Genomic DNA, 17,985 nt, shown 5'->3' on the forward strand with positions numbered 1-17,985 from the left:
TTGATTAAATAATTCTCAAACAACTTTCGCCCGTCACATTAGTTCGAATCTTAAAAATGTAAAAAGCTAAAAAAATGATTTTAACTCTATCCACGAAATTGTACACAATCGCTGGCTAGGCTAATTATAAATTAAAATTGAAAAAATATTCAAAATGGCTGGTCACTTGTAGTAACAGTTAACTCCTCAACAAACGTCTAGCGGTAATTAATTCAGAATTTTACTGAAAGTTGTTAAAGACTTCTCATATTTTTTAAATCTGAAAAAATCAAAAGAAAATGCTATCAAACGAAGATAGAATCGTAGAAATAACCAAAAATCGAAACCAATAGTACATGCATATAATCATAGCCATTATGGACTACACAATCTGGTAACTAAATTATACCCATTATAGAATGCAAATATGGCAAAATAATACTTATAATAATTGTATTTGATTGTTTTCCGTTATTATATTTTGTTAATAGAGCAACATATTTACAGTAAAATTTCTATAAATTAATAATATTGGGAGTATACAAAACCTACTAATTAAAAGATGTATTAATTAATTAAATTAATAATTAATTAATGTATAAAGTATATATACAATTCAATGAAGATACATTTCACTCAACTAAAAATTCATTGTAATTTACCAATCTAATCAATCAAAAGTGAATTAATGCACTAAATATAAATTAAATTAACAAAAAATTTAAAATTTATTAATTTTAGAATTCGACGCTAGAACCTATAAAAGCAAAAGAAAAATCAGAGATGAAATTCAACTATTTTTAAATTCAAGAAAAAAAAACTAGTAACAACAGAATCATTTTTTTGTTTAATAAAATATCATAAAAATTACATTTGTAATTTTAAGAAATTATTAATTTATAATATGAATGGGACCACATAGTATTTTCAAAACAAAAATATCTTATTATTTTATAGAAATTATTAAGTTTGCCCTTTGGCTCAAGTCAGGACAACAAAAATTATAATATAGTAGAGGTTATTAATTTATTAAAAAATAGGTTATAGAGGTTCTATTATATTTTGTTTATCTAAATTCTTCATTTTCCACTTGATTTTTGGCATATGCACAACACATTTTTGTGTAGATAGGGATAATGCAAACATTTAGAGTACCTATATTCTCAAGCTTAAGTAGAAAACAGAAATAAAATTAAAAATTAAAAAGAAATGGAAGAAAGGGTACACGAAATTTGGGGGGGGGGGGGGGGTTAAGCTGAATGTGCCTATATATGTTGAGTACAGAAAGTGGAGTACATTAATCATAAGTCAAGTATTACTTCTAGTGGGGTTGATTTGGTGACCATATCTCTGTTGGAAGCTTTCTCCAATCAAACTTTTTTTCAAGTATCTCTGTCCAGGTTTTTATTTTTTCATTTTTTTTAAATTTTTTTCAAGTACTGAAGAATCATCACTCTGAAGTCCATTTATACATATGTTTGTATACACTCGATTTTAGTTCATTTCTACATATACTTGTCTATTATAAATTAATAGTGGAAGTGGAAATCAAGTAACGCTGCGCTAATTAATTAACTTAGGTGATGTAAATTTAAGTCAGACTCAGTGCCTGTTTGGTATGGCTTATTTAAGAGTCATAAGTGCTTATTTAATCGTATAAGTACTTTTTAAAATTTTTTATGGTGTTTGGTTATTTTTTTAATAGAGTTTTTTTAGCTTAAATAAGCTAATTTACCTCTACTAGTAAAAGCCTAAAATTTGAGCTTTTGGGAGTAGAGGCTATAGAGCTTTTCTAAAAATATATAATATAAAAAATATCATACAGTTTAATGGTTCAAAAGTACTTTTTTTATTGACAACCAAACACCCAATGACTTTTTGTCCAAAAGCTCTATTAGTATAAGCTCTACTGCTATAAGCTCTACTGTTATAAGCTGTAACAAACGGAGCCTCAAGGTATTTTATTTTCACATGATGGCCTGAACTAAGAAAACAAATGTACAAATTGTTTGTTAATAAGTATTTGCAAGATGAAGTTCAAGACCTATATATGCAGTTCATGTAACTTGCATAGACATGCAAATATGCAGTTCAGGTGAAATGGCTAAAAGGGATTTCAGTTCGAACTCTTGTTCACAAATGGGAGGTTCGTTTTCAATACAAGTGTCAGAATTTGTTGAGAGCGAGAAAAGTTCATTAACTCGAGTACTTAGACAGCCTTCTCTTCACTTGCTTTCTGGTAAGAATTTCTTTTTCTTTTGTTTTCTTTTTTTGATGTTACATAAAATTCAACTTTTATAAGATTCAAAATTTTAACAGGGAAAAAGAGAAAACTATGCTGCAGTATACGTTTGCTGCTTTATAAGGCTTCACTAAAAGGAGAGATGAAGGAAATTGAAGGTTTTTTGGAAAAGGATTATCGATCAATACTATGTGCGGCCATTACAGATGGACATGAAACTGTTCTTCATGTGGCAACAGGAGCAAAACGAACTAGTTTCGTTCAGCAATTGCTAAACTTTATGGATCCAGAAGATTTGATACTTCAGGACGAAAATGGGAACACAGCTTTTTGTTTTGCTGCTGCTGCAGGAGCTGTGGATATTGCTAATTTAATGCTTAAAAAGAATCCGAGTCTGCTGGGTATCCGAGGCAGTAAAAATATGCCCCCGCTCTACTTTGCCGCTTTGTTTGGACAAACGGACACAGCGTCATTTTTATTCCATAGAAGTAAAAAAGAATTGACAACTGAGGACCGGAAAGTTATATTCATTACAAGTGTCGACACTGGTTTATACGGTAAGTACCAAGACATATTCAGATTATAAATTTCTATCTTTTAGATACATAGCACGCCGAGGCTAAGGTTTAGCTCTAGTAGTAAGGAGCAGTTTTTTTTAAGGTTCAAGTTTTGTGTCGAGTTTTTTAAAAGGCACATGATTTATACTAATAACAAATGTCCTTAATTCCATTATGCTTTATTTTGGGACATTAAAACACACATAGATTCAAGAAGATTTAGCCAGAAATTATTTCAGCCTGAGATAAAGAAACTACACTTTATTTTATTTTAATTTTCTTTTGAAAGACCTTTATTATAACATATATCTGAATCATAGAAATTGCTAAAAAAAGTTTCAAATGACATTTCGTTAATATGTAAGAAAAAAGTGTACAAAGAATACAAAAACATGCCACCGCTCTACTTTGCTGCTTTGTTTGGACAAACGGATACTGCATCATTTTTATTCCATAAAAGTAAAAAGGAATTGACAACTGAGGACTAGAAAGTTATATTCCTTACATGTGTCGACACTGGTTTGTTCAGTAAGTACAAGACATATTCAGATTATAAAATTCTATCTTTTAGATACGTAGCCCCCGGAAGTTAAGTTTTAAGTATTATGTTCGAATTTCAATGGGTGCGTGAGTTATATTAATAGTAATAATAAAAAAATTCGATGTTAAGCAAGTGTCCTTAATTTCATTATGCTTTAGTTCGGTACATTAAAACACGCATATATTCAAGAAGATTTAACCAGAAATTTTTTTCAGGCTGAGGTAAGGCCTTTATTATAACATTCATCTCAATCAAAGAAATTGCTAAAAAAATTTGAAATACGTTTCGTTAATATGTAAGAAAAAAAAATATGTACAAAGAATATACATATAATTAAGCACTGTCAAAGTTGCGCTTGACAATACTATAGTATAAAACTGATTAGATTTTGAGAGTTATGATTCAAATAATCAAAGTAAGGACAATAACAAAACTGTAAAGTGAATGCATTAAATATTAAGCTAATATTTGAGAGTTGAAAAAAAAAAGTACTAAAACAAAGAGAAAAAAATAAATTTAAAATATGTGCTAAATTCTTTGGCTTTTACAAATTTGTGTACATGAGAGAAGAAAGAGGAAAATAAAGATTAAGAAATTAGTAAATGGATGTTGGGTCCCCAGATTACAATGACAAACCTCTAATAAATTTTTTAATAATTGAAACTAAAGGCATTTGTGTAAATAGCTATAACTTGAAAAAGAGGCAGGTGAACTAAATTTTGAAAACAATTCAAACTTGTCTGTCAGGTTTGTAAATTCATAAATATATTAGTGGTAAACGTGGTAATAGCTGATAACCTTAGAGGCTCAAACAAAATTTTCCAAATATAGCCTAGCCTTTTGGACCAAAAATTTATTAAAAAATTTCATATTAAATGATGTAACATTTATCAAGTAGATAATGATAACACAATAAATTCACTTGAAATTTAAAAGAAATTATCAACCACTCCATGGATGGATGCTACATCACATTTTATATTATTTTTTAATGAAGTTTAGAGATGCCTATGTCTTTATTCTTTGTATTTGAGTAAGGGTATATTTTAGTTGGTGGGGATAATTAGAAAAAATAAAAGGAAATAGACAAGGAATAATTATTTCTTTGTCTAATTAGCGAAAAGTGACCTATGCAAGAATTTAATGTTTGAACTCATGACTCATGGTTAGGAAACATAATTCCTTCCTGTTGTCGTGTTTAATATTCTAATATTGTCATTTTAAAGTTTTTAATTCACATAATATATAACAATAGCAATAAAAGAACAAAAAGTTAGTCTGTCACTGGCGTGTTACATTGTCTTTTTACGTTGCTGGCATCATAGTAACCAAAATTTTGTGTATCAAAAGCAAAGATTGCAGTTTTAATATATTTATAGAATTTATGGGGAATTTGTAGTGTAAGTAAATCGTAGAGATCGCATAAATAAGATTTTCTAAGTTGCAGTCTATATACTTTGGCACTTTCTGGGTTTGGGATAAAATTAATTATGGTGATTGGCCAGATCTGGCGTTGAAATTGTTGAAGAGTGACAGACAACTAGCTCTAACTCATCATGTGCAACATGGAACGGCCTTGCATATGTTGGCTCGAAATCCTTCTCCATTTGCAGACACAGGTGGAGGACAACCGAAAAGCCTTATTAACTCAAGTAATTAGTTTCTCCATTTATTGACACTCCTTACAGTGTCTTTTATTTTTAAATTACTTTGGAGCCAAATTATTAATTATTTAACCCCTACCTTCTCGAGTAATCAATCAAAGAAAACTACTTTAAAATCACTCGGTCGAACCCTAAGATAGGTATATACTAGCAGTATTTTTTTTTTCTTTAAACTATCAGTTGTTAATCACTTGTTTCTGACCTTAGTCCTAGGAATAATGAAGTGCAGTCGAAATATTGAGCTGATGAATAATCAAGCCCTTGAACTAGTCAAGTGCCTGTGGAGAGAAATAGTTGGACAAGAAGATGTGGATGTTGCAGAAGCGATCAGAAAACCTACAAACTTATTGTTCGATGCAGCTAAAGTAGGGAACATTCAGTTCCTGGCTGAGCTCATTGGCTCTTATCCTGATTTGGTTCATGAATTAGATGAAAATGGTCGCAGCATATTTCACGTTGCCATTTTGCATCGTCATATGAATATATTCAATCTAATCTACGAGCAAGGCTTCAATAAGCAGCTTTTAGCAACCTATTTAGATAGCTGTGGAAATAACATACTGCATCTGGCTGCAAAATATCCAACTCTAAGTCCGTACAGAACCGTGTCTGGTGCAGCTCTAGAAATGCAACGAGAGTTACTAATATATAAGGTAAAAAATAAAAATAAAAATTCATTTCCCAATTCCTAATTTTCCTATGATATTCGATACTAGCCTTATGAAGATTCAATGCAAGTTATTAGTGTTAATAATATTATTTTATAATGGCAGGAGGTTGAAATGATCGTGCAACCTTCTTATAAAGAAATGAAAAATTATGACGGAAAAACACCTAGAGAATTATTCACTGTGGAGCATTTGGAGTTGTTGAGAAGAGGAGAACAATGGATGAAGAGCAGAGCCAGTTCAGGTATGATTGTTGCAACACTTGTGGCTACAATGGTATTTGCAGCAGCCTTCACAGTGCCGGGTGGTAAGGATGATAAAACAGGACTACCCATTCATCTTAGAGAGAATTGGTTTCAGGTCTTTGCAATAGCAGACGCAATCGCATTCTCCTGCTCTATAATCTCCGTACTTTTCTTTTTGTCCATCCTCACATCACAATTTGCAGAAGATGATTTTCTAATGTCGTTACCGCTTAAGCTGCTAGGTGGACTTTCAGCGCTCTTCGTGTCTATTGTATTCGTGATGGTAGCTTTTTTCTCAACCTTTTTCTTAGCTTATGATCATGGAGTAAATTGGATCGTTATGCTTTCGGGCCTAGTTGCATTCGTGCCAACGGTTGTAATTGCTCTGCTTCAGGTTCCTGTTTTGAAGGATATATTTTGTTCAACATGTTGTCCTAGGTTATAATTTTGCCATGTCACCTATCTTTGGTAGAAACGTCCATTTGTAAACTAATGTGAATGAAGTAATGGAGTTTTAATTTCCATTGTACAATGTCCGTTAAATTATGTGGTTATGTGGTTATGTGGTTGGTGCAATTTTTTTTTTTTTTTGAATTAGACTATTGGCACCTGCTTAGAAATTTGCTAAAACTCCAGTTTTGTATTTATATTTTCACCCATAACTGAAATTACCTAAAAAGACATTAAAAAAAAACTCTCATAATTTGATTTGAGTGAATACTCCTTGCTATCATTAAAAAAAAAAATATGAACACTCCAAACAGGTGTAAAACTCTGAAGAATTTGCGGTAAGGATTCTTAAAACTGTAAGCTCCGCTGTGAAGTTTAAGTAAAGAGTTTTCAGTAACTCCATTTGAATGTGAGCTTGAACCCACCATCACTGAACTGTTAGAGTGGCGCATAGCACTCTTTAAGGGTTGTTTCTACTGGAATTGCCGGAAAAATATTACATGAGTTTAGTATAGGTAAGAATTTTACGTCATTATTGGGGATTGATGATAGTTTTCTTTTTTTAATTAATTAGGCTTATTTTGGGAATAAATGAGGTGTTATGAAATTGTATAACTATTTTTAATATTTTAATGGAGTTAATTGAGAAAAATGGTTAATTGAGAATAAGGGTTCTAAGAATTTTCTACGAGGGCGTTAATAATTCCACTCTCTATTGTTAAATTATTGCATTTGAGTGATGGATTTAATTGGATGTTGGCATGCAAACCTACTGAAATAAGGTGGTAATATTTGACTTCTCAATTTTCATAAGCAACCTCACTTTTCAATTAACGTTATCTATTTTCAAAATTGTCCTTATTGAAACTTAAAAAAAAATGTATATTTTTAAACTTGTTTTTCCTACCTCTCACTTATTTAGTTGATCAAGGACAAAACAATGATGATCAAAAGCAACTAATGAATGCTGGTCGAAGTTGCTTGTTGGGAAGTTGATTGATGATTGAATGAATTATGCGTGAATGGTGATAGAGGGCTTTGTTTATAGGTTAAGCAAGGGGTCAAACCCTAATCCTTATGGCCAAAGGAAACATACTCCTATATTGTTGATATTCGTGTCGTGCATATTCAATATAAAATAAATGTGTTGATATTTTGCATATTCAACATATTATTAATGGGTAGATCCAAAAGGTCCATTTTAATCCTTGAACGCGGAAGCGAATTACAATGAGATTATGTCATTGTCAATTTGAGTAAAGACAGAAGATGATTACAAGGAATATCCTCATTTCACTGTATGCTTATGGTCCGAGAGGAATCATAGAGATGAAAATCTCCTCAAATTACAGTGCAAGCGCCCAAAGACTTTTTCTCTCGTCTTTACACACCCACACCTTTGGTAAGTCTGTTTGAATTTTTAATATGTTCTACGTACATCTCATGTCTCAAACTCACATATTTTAAATACAATAGACGTGTTTATGTAGAAGCTCATAAAAGTGGTAGAAGCTCATGAAAGTGATATAAGTCAACCATAAGACTTTATAACTCTTAATTAGAGTCCAATTAGACTTACAACAATTATACAGAATCTATTAGAAGTTTCTAAATTGTTCTTTATGTTGGCTCCGTCCAACCTACTATGGCTGCCAATTCTAACATATATGAATCCACGTAACCTTAGAAACTTGGAGCCAATTTTAGGGATGCTGTCCTAGGGTTTCGAAAAAATTGCACAAAGTAAATAATGGAGAGCCGACCGTAAAGGTATTTTGGAATATATTGCTTAGTGTCTAAGCAATTAAAGCCGTGTAGTATACAACATCAAGGTTCTAATTAAGAGAAATCAAATATTTGGAGATATTATGATGGTGGACACTACAGCTATAGCACTCCATCGTAAATAAGTTTTTTCATCAGATTGATAGTACTTATTACCTTGTAAATAATTTTTTTGTACTACTAATTTGTCCAACATCAAGTGATTTCTTTTTTACAATTTTCTCGTAGTATTATGTTGATAACCATTTAAATCTTTGCTACTAATATGAAAACACAACTTTTGTTGATAGTACACTATAAGGAATTAAGGATAGCAAAATCTTCCATAATTTTGGGGCCTCATATGCAGCAGTAGAACCAGAATTTTAAGTTAGGAGTTGCCGTTAATATATTGCAATCTTTTTTTTCAAACGAAAGAAATACTTTCTATCATTAAACCGAAATTAAAGACAGCACATCACCTAGGGAACGTTTTTACCAGATAACAGTTTCACCAGTTCTTATAGCTCTCTTAGCTAAATTATGAGCAATATCATTACAAGACCTATGAACATGTTGACATCTAACTGCTTTGAAATCTTTTCAACTGCTGCTGTGAAATATCTGAAATAGGCCAAAATATCTCAGTCCTCCTGCCTTTTCTATTATTGACTAACTAAACTACCTTTAAACAATCACATTCAATGATCACAGATGAGAATCCAGCAGTTTTAGCTACTTGTAAACCTCAGCTTCTGCAAAAGGAACATCACCATCAAAATTTATGCTTTTGGCAGCTGCTTCTGTAACCTTCTTAGATGAGTCTTTAATAACAACCGCAAAGCCTCCAGTATGCAAATTGTTGTCGATAGCAGCATCCATATTGATCTTGTACCAGCCGTTTGGTGGAGGCTTCCAGTCATGTTGTTTTCCAGACTTTCCTTGCTCAAGTTGCTGCTGTTCAAGCTTCTTGACTTTTTGATAGGCTTTCATAATTACAGTGGCCTTTGCTATTGATATGGCGGGATCTGGGTTCTTTTGACACAACTTAAAAATACTTTTTAACTCCCAAATATAAGAGTGTTTTGTTGTATTATAACTCGGTGAGTCCGAGGTCGATCCACAGAGAAAAGATTTAATTTGTTTATTTTATTTTAACTAAAAATTAAAATTAAAACTTGAATATAAACAACTTAATTTAAATGAAACTATGAAATTGAACTAGTTAGGGTTGTGGATCCACTCGTAGTAGTAAATAAAACTTAATAAATTCTTTTAGCCTTTTTTTTTAGATTTATTGCCCAAAAGATTAATTAAATAAATTATTATTATTTTCCCTTTAATTTTATGATGGATTAAGTATTTATTGTGCCAAAATTTAATTTGACCACAATAAGTCAAAATACCATTTTATCATACCTTATATTAAGATATTAAGAATTTATTGTGCCAAATTCATTTGTTTGTCTACAATAAATCAAAATTTCAAAATATAAAATATGTATAAAATTAAATAGAAAATAATTTAATTTATAAAATTAAAAATAGAATTTGATTAAATCATATTTATTTCCTAAAAGTTTCATCTTACCCTAACTAATATTATTTAGTTAAGCATAATTGAAATAAAAAGAAATATTAAAATTGAATTAATTATAATTAAAAGTAATAAAAACAACTAAAATTGAAAATAAAATTAATTTTATTTATAAAAATAATTATACAAAATATTAAAAACACACCTGAAAATCAAGATTACAGGGAGATGGAGAGAATTTGAGAAGAAGAGAGTTGTAGAGAGATGATTAAAAACATAAAAATGAGGTTGTATTTATAGAAAAATAAATTTATAATCCAGTATTTTGCGGTTCATCATAAGCTTCATGCATGTGCTCCTCACAACCATTAGATCAAGATCCAACAGCTGGTCAAACTTCAAAAGTCAACATCACACGTGGCATCGTTTAACCCGTCCAATTTGGCCAAAGAACGGTTGAAATTTGGCGGGTTAATGGGTGGATCTGGTCGACCCGAAGACAAAGATTCGGATCCTACAACTTGCTTCACCAACCATTGCCACATGGCACAATTATGGCCATTGAATCATGAACGGTTGAGATTTAGTCAAAATTGCCAGCTATCTCATGCACTCATATCTATTGTAAGCTCATTTCATCATCTAATCAGTGCTCCGTCAATAGGAAAAGTCAACTCTTTTTATACAAGCCCAATTTTAAGCCGATCTTGACTGATCTTAAGATTTTCGGACCTCCGGAATCCAAATTTGACCTCGGTTTATCTGTTTGGAGCCTCAAATTACGTAGAATTAATATTTTACCTAATAAACACATAAAAATACACAAAATTAGATATATTTAAAACTTAATTAATAATTCCTAATATATTACATAAACACAAATATAAATTATAACATAAGCACAAAATAATATTATTATCACTTGATAATTAAACAATTTTTAATACTAATAATCTTTCTCTAAAAAATATATTTGTTTCTTGCATTCCGCACCACCCACAACACAAAAGTTACTAGTTCAACCTCCATGATAGTTAGCTTTTTGTCAAACTTTGCAGCATACTCAAAGTATTCTGCCTAACTTGAACTACTTTTCAAATTTCTGCAATAAGATGTGTGTACCTTTACATTTTCTTGGCAAATTTGCAGTCCAAAAAAGCATGAGGAACTTTTCTTTTTATAGATATGACAAATAGGTTCTTGTACAACTTTTCTTTTCCACAAAATTTCCACAATTGGTAGCAAGCTTTTTTAAGCTTTCCATAAAAAAAACTTTGACCTTTTTTAACCTTTAAAATCTAGTAATCAATTTGTTAAATAAAAAAATTAATTGGGGGAAAAATTACTAGGAATCAATTTAAAATTATGCTAAGGTTACAAGATTCACTCTCAGTATTCAAACTATAATTTTAATACTCTCTCATTTGTTTATATTTTTCCTAACTATTACTAGTTAATTATTATATTATTAATTATTAACTAATTATGTGTGTAGATAAATATGGAATAAAATACCTAATGTGCCACAAATGTATTAATATGTCAACATTATGTCAAAATACCATATAAATCCAAGAAAATCTATAAATTAACATGACATTAAAATAACCAGAAAAGAATAAAATAAACTTAAAACTCACTTGAGAAAGTAATAAATTTAAGAACTTGAAATATTGAGCTTCACCCTTCACCTCATCTTAATAAAATTAACTACTTATATTGAAAGAAAAAAATTCTCTTTTATTTGATAAACTTTTGAAATATATTAAAAGGAAATTGATTACACAACAAAACAAGAAAAAGAAGAAAAAATAAAAAACGATTCCTCAGCTTCGCTCTCTCCTCTCTCTCTCTCCTCTCTCATGCATCTCATTACCTTTTATAGGCAAGGAATGCATCCTTCTTTATTTATTTTGTTTATTTTATTTTATTTTTATAATATAAATGTACATTGAGAAGTGTGATGGTCAGGTGGCATAATGGCCTCCTAACCATCATCAAGATGATTGCTCACTTTCTTTTATTTTGATTTTTTCAATTACACCTCCTCAATAACGATTTTCAAATGACTCCAGCAATTATTCTTTGTTCCAACTCTTTTTTATTCTTGAAATATATTTACAATATAAAATTAAATTAACATAACATATTACAAATTTATTTAACATAAAATTATATTTGGAAAGTATTAAGATAATTTAAGAATAATGAGTGCATTAATCGACACAATAAGTGAAAAACTAATAATTTTATCCTTATTAAATATATACGTTTTAGTGTCAGTCACGGGGTACTTAACTTTTAGTTTGTTTGCCAACCTTGAGGGTCAAAGGTTGAACAACTGAGACTTTTAGGGAACCTAAGCTTGAGAGCCAATTGGTGTACACTTTCAACAGAATAAATCCTCTTTTTGTCAAAGTTCTAGAGCACCTCATCCTCGTGGGCTTGCTCGGTAAGAAAGTTGTCTTGATGGCTTCAGCATCATCTACATCAAAGTTCTTGTGAATAAAAACTTTATCTCACCTGTGATTAGAATCAATTAGTTTAAAAACTCTAATATCATCAGGCAACTTTGATTTCACAATTGGCTTATAAGTCATTGGCCTAGGTAACCAATTACTAGACTAAAATTTAATTTTGTTTATGTCCCCAACTCTCTATCTAATACCTTGTTGAAGAACTTGTCTGCCCCATGATGTACAAACAAAAGATAAGCTAGAACTTGTCTTAGCCTTGAGGAAATGAGAATTCTTGAAGTATTTAACTTTTAATACTTTTACCACCAAAGAATCAGGGTGTTGAGTTATCCCCCATCTTTGCCTTTCGATCAACGCTTGACTAAAATTAAAGATGTCTCTAAATCTCGTGCCTCCTCTATATTTAGCGTAGCTCATCTTCTCCCATTTTGTCTAGCGCATCCCCTTTCGTTTTCCTTAAAGCCCTTCTAAAATCTAGTCATTTTTCTCTGGATATCATTACACAACCGCATAGGAATTTTAAAACCACTCATTACATATGTAGGAACAGCTTGAGCTATAACTTTTGTTAGTATTTTTTTTATCTTCACTAGAAAAAAACTTGTGATGCTAGTTAGTTATCTTACTCAAAACTTTGAGTTTGATATCATTAAAGAAACTTGTCCTTTTTCCTTCTTATCATTGAGGGTAGCCCTAGGTATTTTTCATGCTTAGACACCATATTAAGTTGAAATATGTTCTTTATTGCTATAGTTTGCCCCCCCTAAATCTGACCACTAAAGGATATTGATGATTTTTCATAATTAAACACCTAGCCTAATGTAGAAGAATAGCAATCAAATATTGACTACAAACGTTTGCACTTTTCAATAGAATCCCTTGTGAATATAAGGCTACCATCGGCAAAAAGAAGAGAAGAAAGAATGATATCTCTAGAAAATCTCAGCCTATGAATTTAACTTTGTCTTTCTCCCTGTAACAAAAGATTTGAAAACAACCTCTGCACATATGATGGATAACTATATTGATAGGGTGCATCCTTGTCAAAGGCCTCTTTGAGGCCGAATTAAGCTTTAGCAACACTATTTATATGACAAAGAAAGTGGTAGTAAAAATATAGTTCATGATCAAAGCCATCCATTTATCCGAAAAGTTTAACCTCTCCATAACTTGCTTTAAGAAAGACCATTCCACTCTATCAAAAGCCTTGCTTATGTCAAGCATTAAAGGTAACAAGCCATTTTTATTTCTCTTACTAACTCTAATTTTTTGAAAAGATTCATATCCAATAATAATGTTGTCAGTGATTAGCTGATTTGGTATGAAAACACTTTGAGTCAGAGAAATAATTTGGTGGAGGATTTATTTTAACCTATTCACTGTGGCTTTAGCAATGATTCTATAGATAACATTATAGATGCTAATAGATCTAAATTCAATAGTTTTTCTAGGCTTAGTAGTCTTAGAAATTAAAGTAATATATGCATTACTTAGAGAAGCTACAGTACCTTGCTTGTTGAGAACAATTAAGTAGGTCTTGAGAACACCATTTCCAACCACATCCCAATCCTTTTGAAAAAAATACAATTGGTAAGCCATCTTGATAGGAGATTTTGTTGGGCACATCCAAAAAAGGGTTGTTGTGATTTCTGCAACTGTAAATGGCTGATCTAATTGGCCATTTAATTTTGAAGTTGTCTTTGAAAGCGTTTATGATATAATGAAAGTTTAATGTTCAAAATATTTTATTGATTCTAGAGAATACTAGAATAAAAAAATAACTAAATTCACGTTGATTAAAAAAGAATATCGTGAATTTAGGGGTTAAAACTTGTTGATTCCGCATAATACCGAGAATTAACTGTTCAAATACTCACAAAGAGATTTAAAAATTTAAAATATTATTGAAATCAAATATGCCTTCAAAGGCTACAAGAGGGAGTTATTTATAGTAGTAGTAATTATCCTAAGGAAACAAAATTCTAAATTGGAAAGGAAATTAAAACGTCCTAAACCTTAGTTAATTAGGAAACATATCTTAGTATAATAATAAATTCCTAATCTACATCATTCCCCCAGGATGGAGAGAATTCGCCCTCGAATTTGGATTGTCAGTAATACCCTCTTCATCATGATCACCTCTGTAAGGAATAAGATGCTTGACATCGAACATATCTGCGGTGTGGATATCACTAGTAAGCTTCAATCTGTATGCATTAGGATTTATTTTCTCGATAATCTCTAAAGGTCTGATTTTCTTAGCAGAAAGCTTGTTGTACTTTCCAATGGAGAACCTATTTTTGGTTAGGACAGCCCAAACAAGATCTCCCACTTGAAATTTTAAAGCTCGACGCTTTTTGTTTGCCACAATTTTATAATCTTAGGTAGTCTTCTTCAAAGACTCTTGCATAGCTGCATGAATCTTCTTAAGCTGCTCAATAAAGTCTTCTGCCTTGCTGCTTTTGCGAACTAAATCCAGAACTAGAGCTAAGTCGAGGGGAGTTTGTGGATTTTATCTGCGATTCACTTGAAAATGGCTTAAACCAGTACTACACTTAACTGCTCGGTTATAAGCAAACTCAACTTGGTATAACTTCTAATCTCATGTCTTTAGGTTATCGCCAACTAGACTACTTAGATGGTTTCCTAAAGAATGGTTGACAACTTTAGATTGACCATCTGTTTGTGGATGATAAGCACTTCCAAAATTCAAGTAAGTGTTAGTCAACTTCCGTAATGTCTTCCAAAAATGGCTAAGAAATTGTGGATCCCAGTCAGATACTATAGCCATGCAATCTATAAACTTCCTTGAAGAATAGAGGAGCAACAGTCAAGGCATCTGTAGTCTTCTTACAGGCAATAAAGTGAGCCATTTTCGAGAACCGATCCACAACAACAAATATTGAATCCATACCCCTCTGAGTGCGGGGTAATACCAAAATAAAATACATGCTAATATTAGCCTAAGGTTATGTTGGAATCGACAGTAGTATATATAACCCAGCATTAGTTGCGGTACCCTAGGCAACTTGACAAATGCGACAAGTCTCGACATAATGATAGACATCATGCCTCATAGTAAGCCAAAAATAAGTGTTGGCTATTAGAGTTAAAGTTTTGTCACGACCTATATGCCCTTCATTATGTAACTTTGCAATAATCTTCAGTCTCATACTTGAGTCAAGAACACATAACTGATTACCCTTGAAAAGGAATCCGTCATATAAATGATAATCTGGGTAGAACCCTGCAGCAACGTCTTTAATAAAGGAGCAAAGAAAAGGTTGGTAGCATATAACTGTAACGACCCGCCCCGACCTCCACAGGGCGAATCTTACTGATAAATGCTTAAAAATAAAATAATAATAAATAATAATAATCCTTTTACAATCCATAAAAATTATATCCTTGAAAATACAAATATAAAACGTAATCTGCAGCAAAAGAATTTAAAATTCATGCCAAACCATTTAATTCCTCCATTCAAGTCCTTCTCGACGCTCATCACGAATTAATCCTGATTTACGGAAACTGAATCACAATAAACTATAATGAGTACGAAACTCAGTAAGTAAATTAGTTTTGCATATACCAAAATACATACATACATATATATAATGCAAATGGATGACGTGCCATGATATTCGAAAACATCGTAAAACAAATCATCGAAATCTCATTCTGTCTCTCTCAAACTTTCACATTGTCTTTCAAATCACTTACTTGAGCTACCTTCATTCAATTACCGCTTTGTAGGACACTCCCTTAACTTTCATAACTTTCATACTCTTTGGGCTTCTCGTCAATGCGTCCTTCGCCCACTTATCTCATAACTATATAAACATCTATAGTGTCCTCCACTAAGCTAGTAACGAATTCAAGCATTCAAGCTAAAACTGTAAAACAATCTTTCTTTCTACAAATTCCATTTGGCTAAAATCCACTTTCTCATTTTATAGAAAACATAATGCATTTCGTGCTCATGCCAATGAAATATTCACACATACGTATGCCCATATCCATAAACAAACATAACAACACATCGTATAAACACATGGGCAAAGCATATAAATCAATATCCGTACATATATAAAAATAGGCTTTCCAAACATGTCAAACATATATATTGTTTATTGTGATTCGTTTGGAAATCTAGTTTACTTACCTCCTAGTATCCTCGAGTAACAAATGCACATCGATATCATCGGCCTAAAAATAAATAAAAATACTCTCATAAGAATAAAATTAACTTATAATCATAAACTCCAATATTCTCAAATTCCTCAATATAATCACATTCCATACTTAACCTTAAAAAATCTTAATTTAAATCATAAATCATCAAAATACTCATAATTCTTGAAATTACCTCAAATATCAAAATTACCAAATTAACCTCAAAATCATAAATTACCAACTTTATCCTCAATTTCAGCAATTACTAAAATACCCACAAAATTTAAAATTACAAAATTGCCCTTAGACTGTGAAATTACCGAAATACCCTTGCCGGTCAACAGTTACCGAAATTCAACTGACGGCGACGGGAAGCTCAGAACTGAAAGTTCAAGCCACGCTGAGTCTAATGGTGGCGGTGGTGACCTCCCACGCGCGGTGATGGCTCCGGATCGAGCTCCCAAAGTCGTGAATCCTTCAACGGCCGATCAACGGCAAAACGACGTCCTCGGCTTCAATGGTTAGTCGAAAATGGCAGAGCGAAAGGTAAGGAACAAAACCCAAGTGATGGCTTCACTGGAAACCGGCGAAATCACGGTGAATCGAGGTGGCGATTCCGCGGAACTTCAAAGCTTCGATCGGTGGCTTTCCGATCGATTTCCGGCGACAAGGACGGCATGGATACGTTGCTCATCTCTCAAGCTTCAAATCGGTACCAACCTTGACCGGAACGGTGGCCAGAAATGGGAGAACCAGCCGGGTCATTCTCGTGGGTCGGGTTGGATCTAGTTTAGTTACTCCTCTCTCTCTCTCTTCTCTTCTCTCTTTCCTTTCTCTCTCTCTCTCTCTCTCAATTTATATGGGTGGTCAATAGGTTCAAAATCGGGTGTGGGGTATTACAATAACTCTTGAAATGTGTTAAATCAAAGGACCTGATGATGCATTTGTGTTAAGTTCATCGACTAAGTGCATATGCTACCCGATTGGATTCACTAGAGGTATGCCTTACCACAAAAGTAAACTATTGAAGGAATGATATCCACGTGACATGCCTGTGAGAGAACTTATCTTAACTATTGAGATGCTTCAATGCAGCATGATCAGTATATGAAACAAAGTCTTTATGAATTAGATAATGTCACTAATGTATTAACACATACTTTGGACGCATCATGATGCACCTCAAAAGTGATACAGAAGTCTGGTAGGGCAAGTACTAGAGCCATAATCAACTTCTCTTTGATAATCTCGAATGCCTTAGTAGCTGCTTCTGTCTACGAGAATTGTCCCCTTTTCATGCAATCCGTGATTGGTGCCATAATAGTACTAAAATGAGGAATAAATCATCTATAAAAAAGGATACCAATCCATGGAAACTTCTTATTGCAGATAAAGTTGTTGGTTGTGGCCAATCTCGAATAGCATCCAGTTTCGATTGATCAACGGATATACCATCCTTCAACACCACATATCCCAAAAATATTACTCTCTCTGTCAAAAAAATACACTTGTTTACTACTGGGTATAAACTTGCTGCTCTTAAGGCTAAAAGTACTTCTCTTAAATATTGTAAATGCAACTCGTGGCTGGCACTATATATAAGTATATCATCGAAGTAAACAACCACAAACTTTCCAATGAAAGGGCGAAGAACTTGATTCATAACTCGCATGAAAGTGCTTGGA

The 17,985-nt window shown here is 32.2% G+C and overlaps 1 protein-coding gene and 1 long non-coding RNA gene across 2 annotated transcripts in view; one reads left to right on the plus strand and one right to left on the minus strand.

Annotated features, from left to right (window-relative positions):
* Positions 1-2,075: 2,075 nt before the first annotated feature.
* The window catches only part of LOC107176158 (uncharacterized), an 85,480-nt gene continuing 69,570 nt past the window's right edge, over positions 2,076-17,985 (plus strand). The window contains exons 1-5 of the mRNA XM_052442642.1: positions 2,076-2,218; positions 2,299-2,778; positions 4,825-4,971; positions 5,191-5,636; positions 5,757-6,334. Coding sequence (XP_052298602.1) covers positions 2,080-2,218; positions 2,299-2,778; positions 4,825-4,971; positions 5,191-5,636; positions 5,757-6,334 — 1,790 coding nt within the window. The 5' untranslated portion in view covers positions 2,076-2,079. The remainder of the gene's footprint in view (positions 2,219-2,298; positions 2,779-4,824; positions 4,972-5,190; positions 5,637-5,756; positions 6,335-17,985) is intronic.
* LOC112498620 (uncharacterized) lies at positions 15,568-17,057 on the minus strand. Its single transcript, XR_008055297.1, has 3 exons — positions 16,621-17,057; positions 16,290-16,333; positions 15,568-15,655 (listed from the first exon to the last, which is right to left on the minus strand). It is a non-coding gene; the product is annotated as an uncharacterized LOC112498620 (long non-coding RNA).

Source organism: Citrus sinensis, chromosome 5 (genome assembly GCF_022201045.2).
Source record: "Citrus sinensis cultivar Valencia sweet orange chromosome 5, DVS_A1.0, whole genome shotgun sequence".
Classification (NCBI taxonomy): domain Eukaryota; kingdom Viridiplantae; phylum Streptophyta; class Magnoliopsida; order Sapindales; family Rutaceae; genus Citrus; species Citrus sinensis.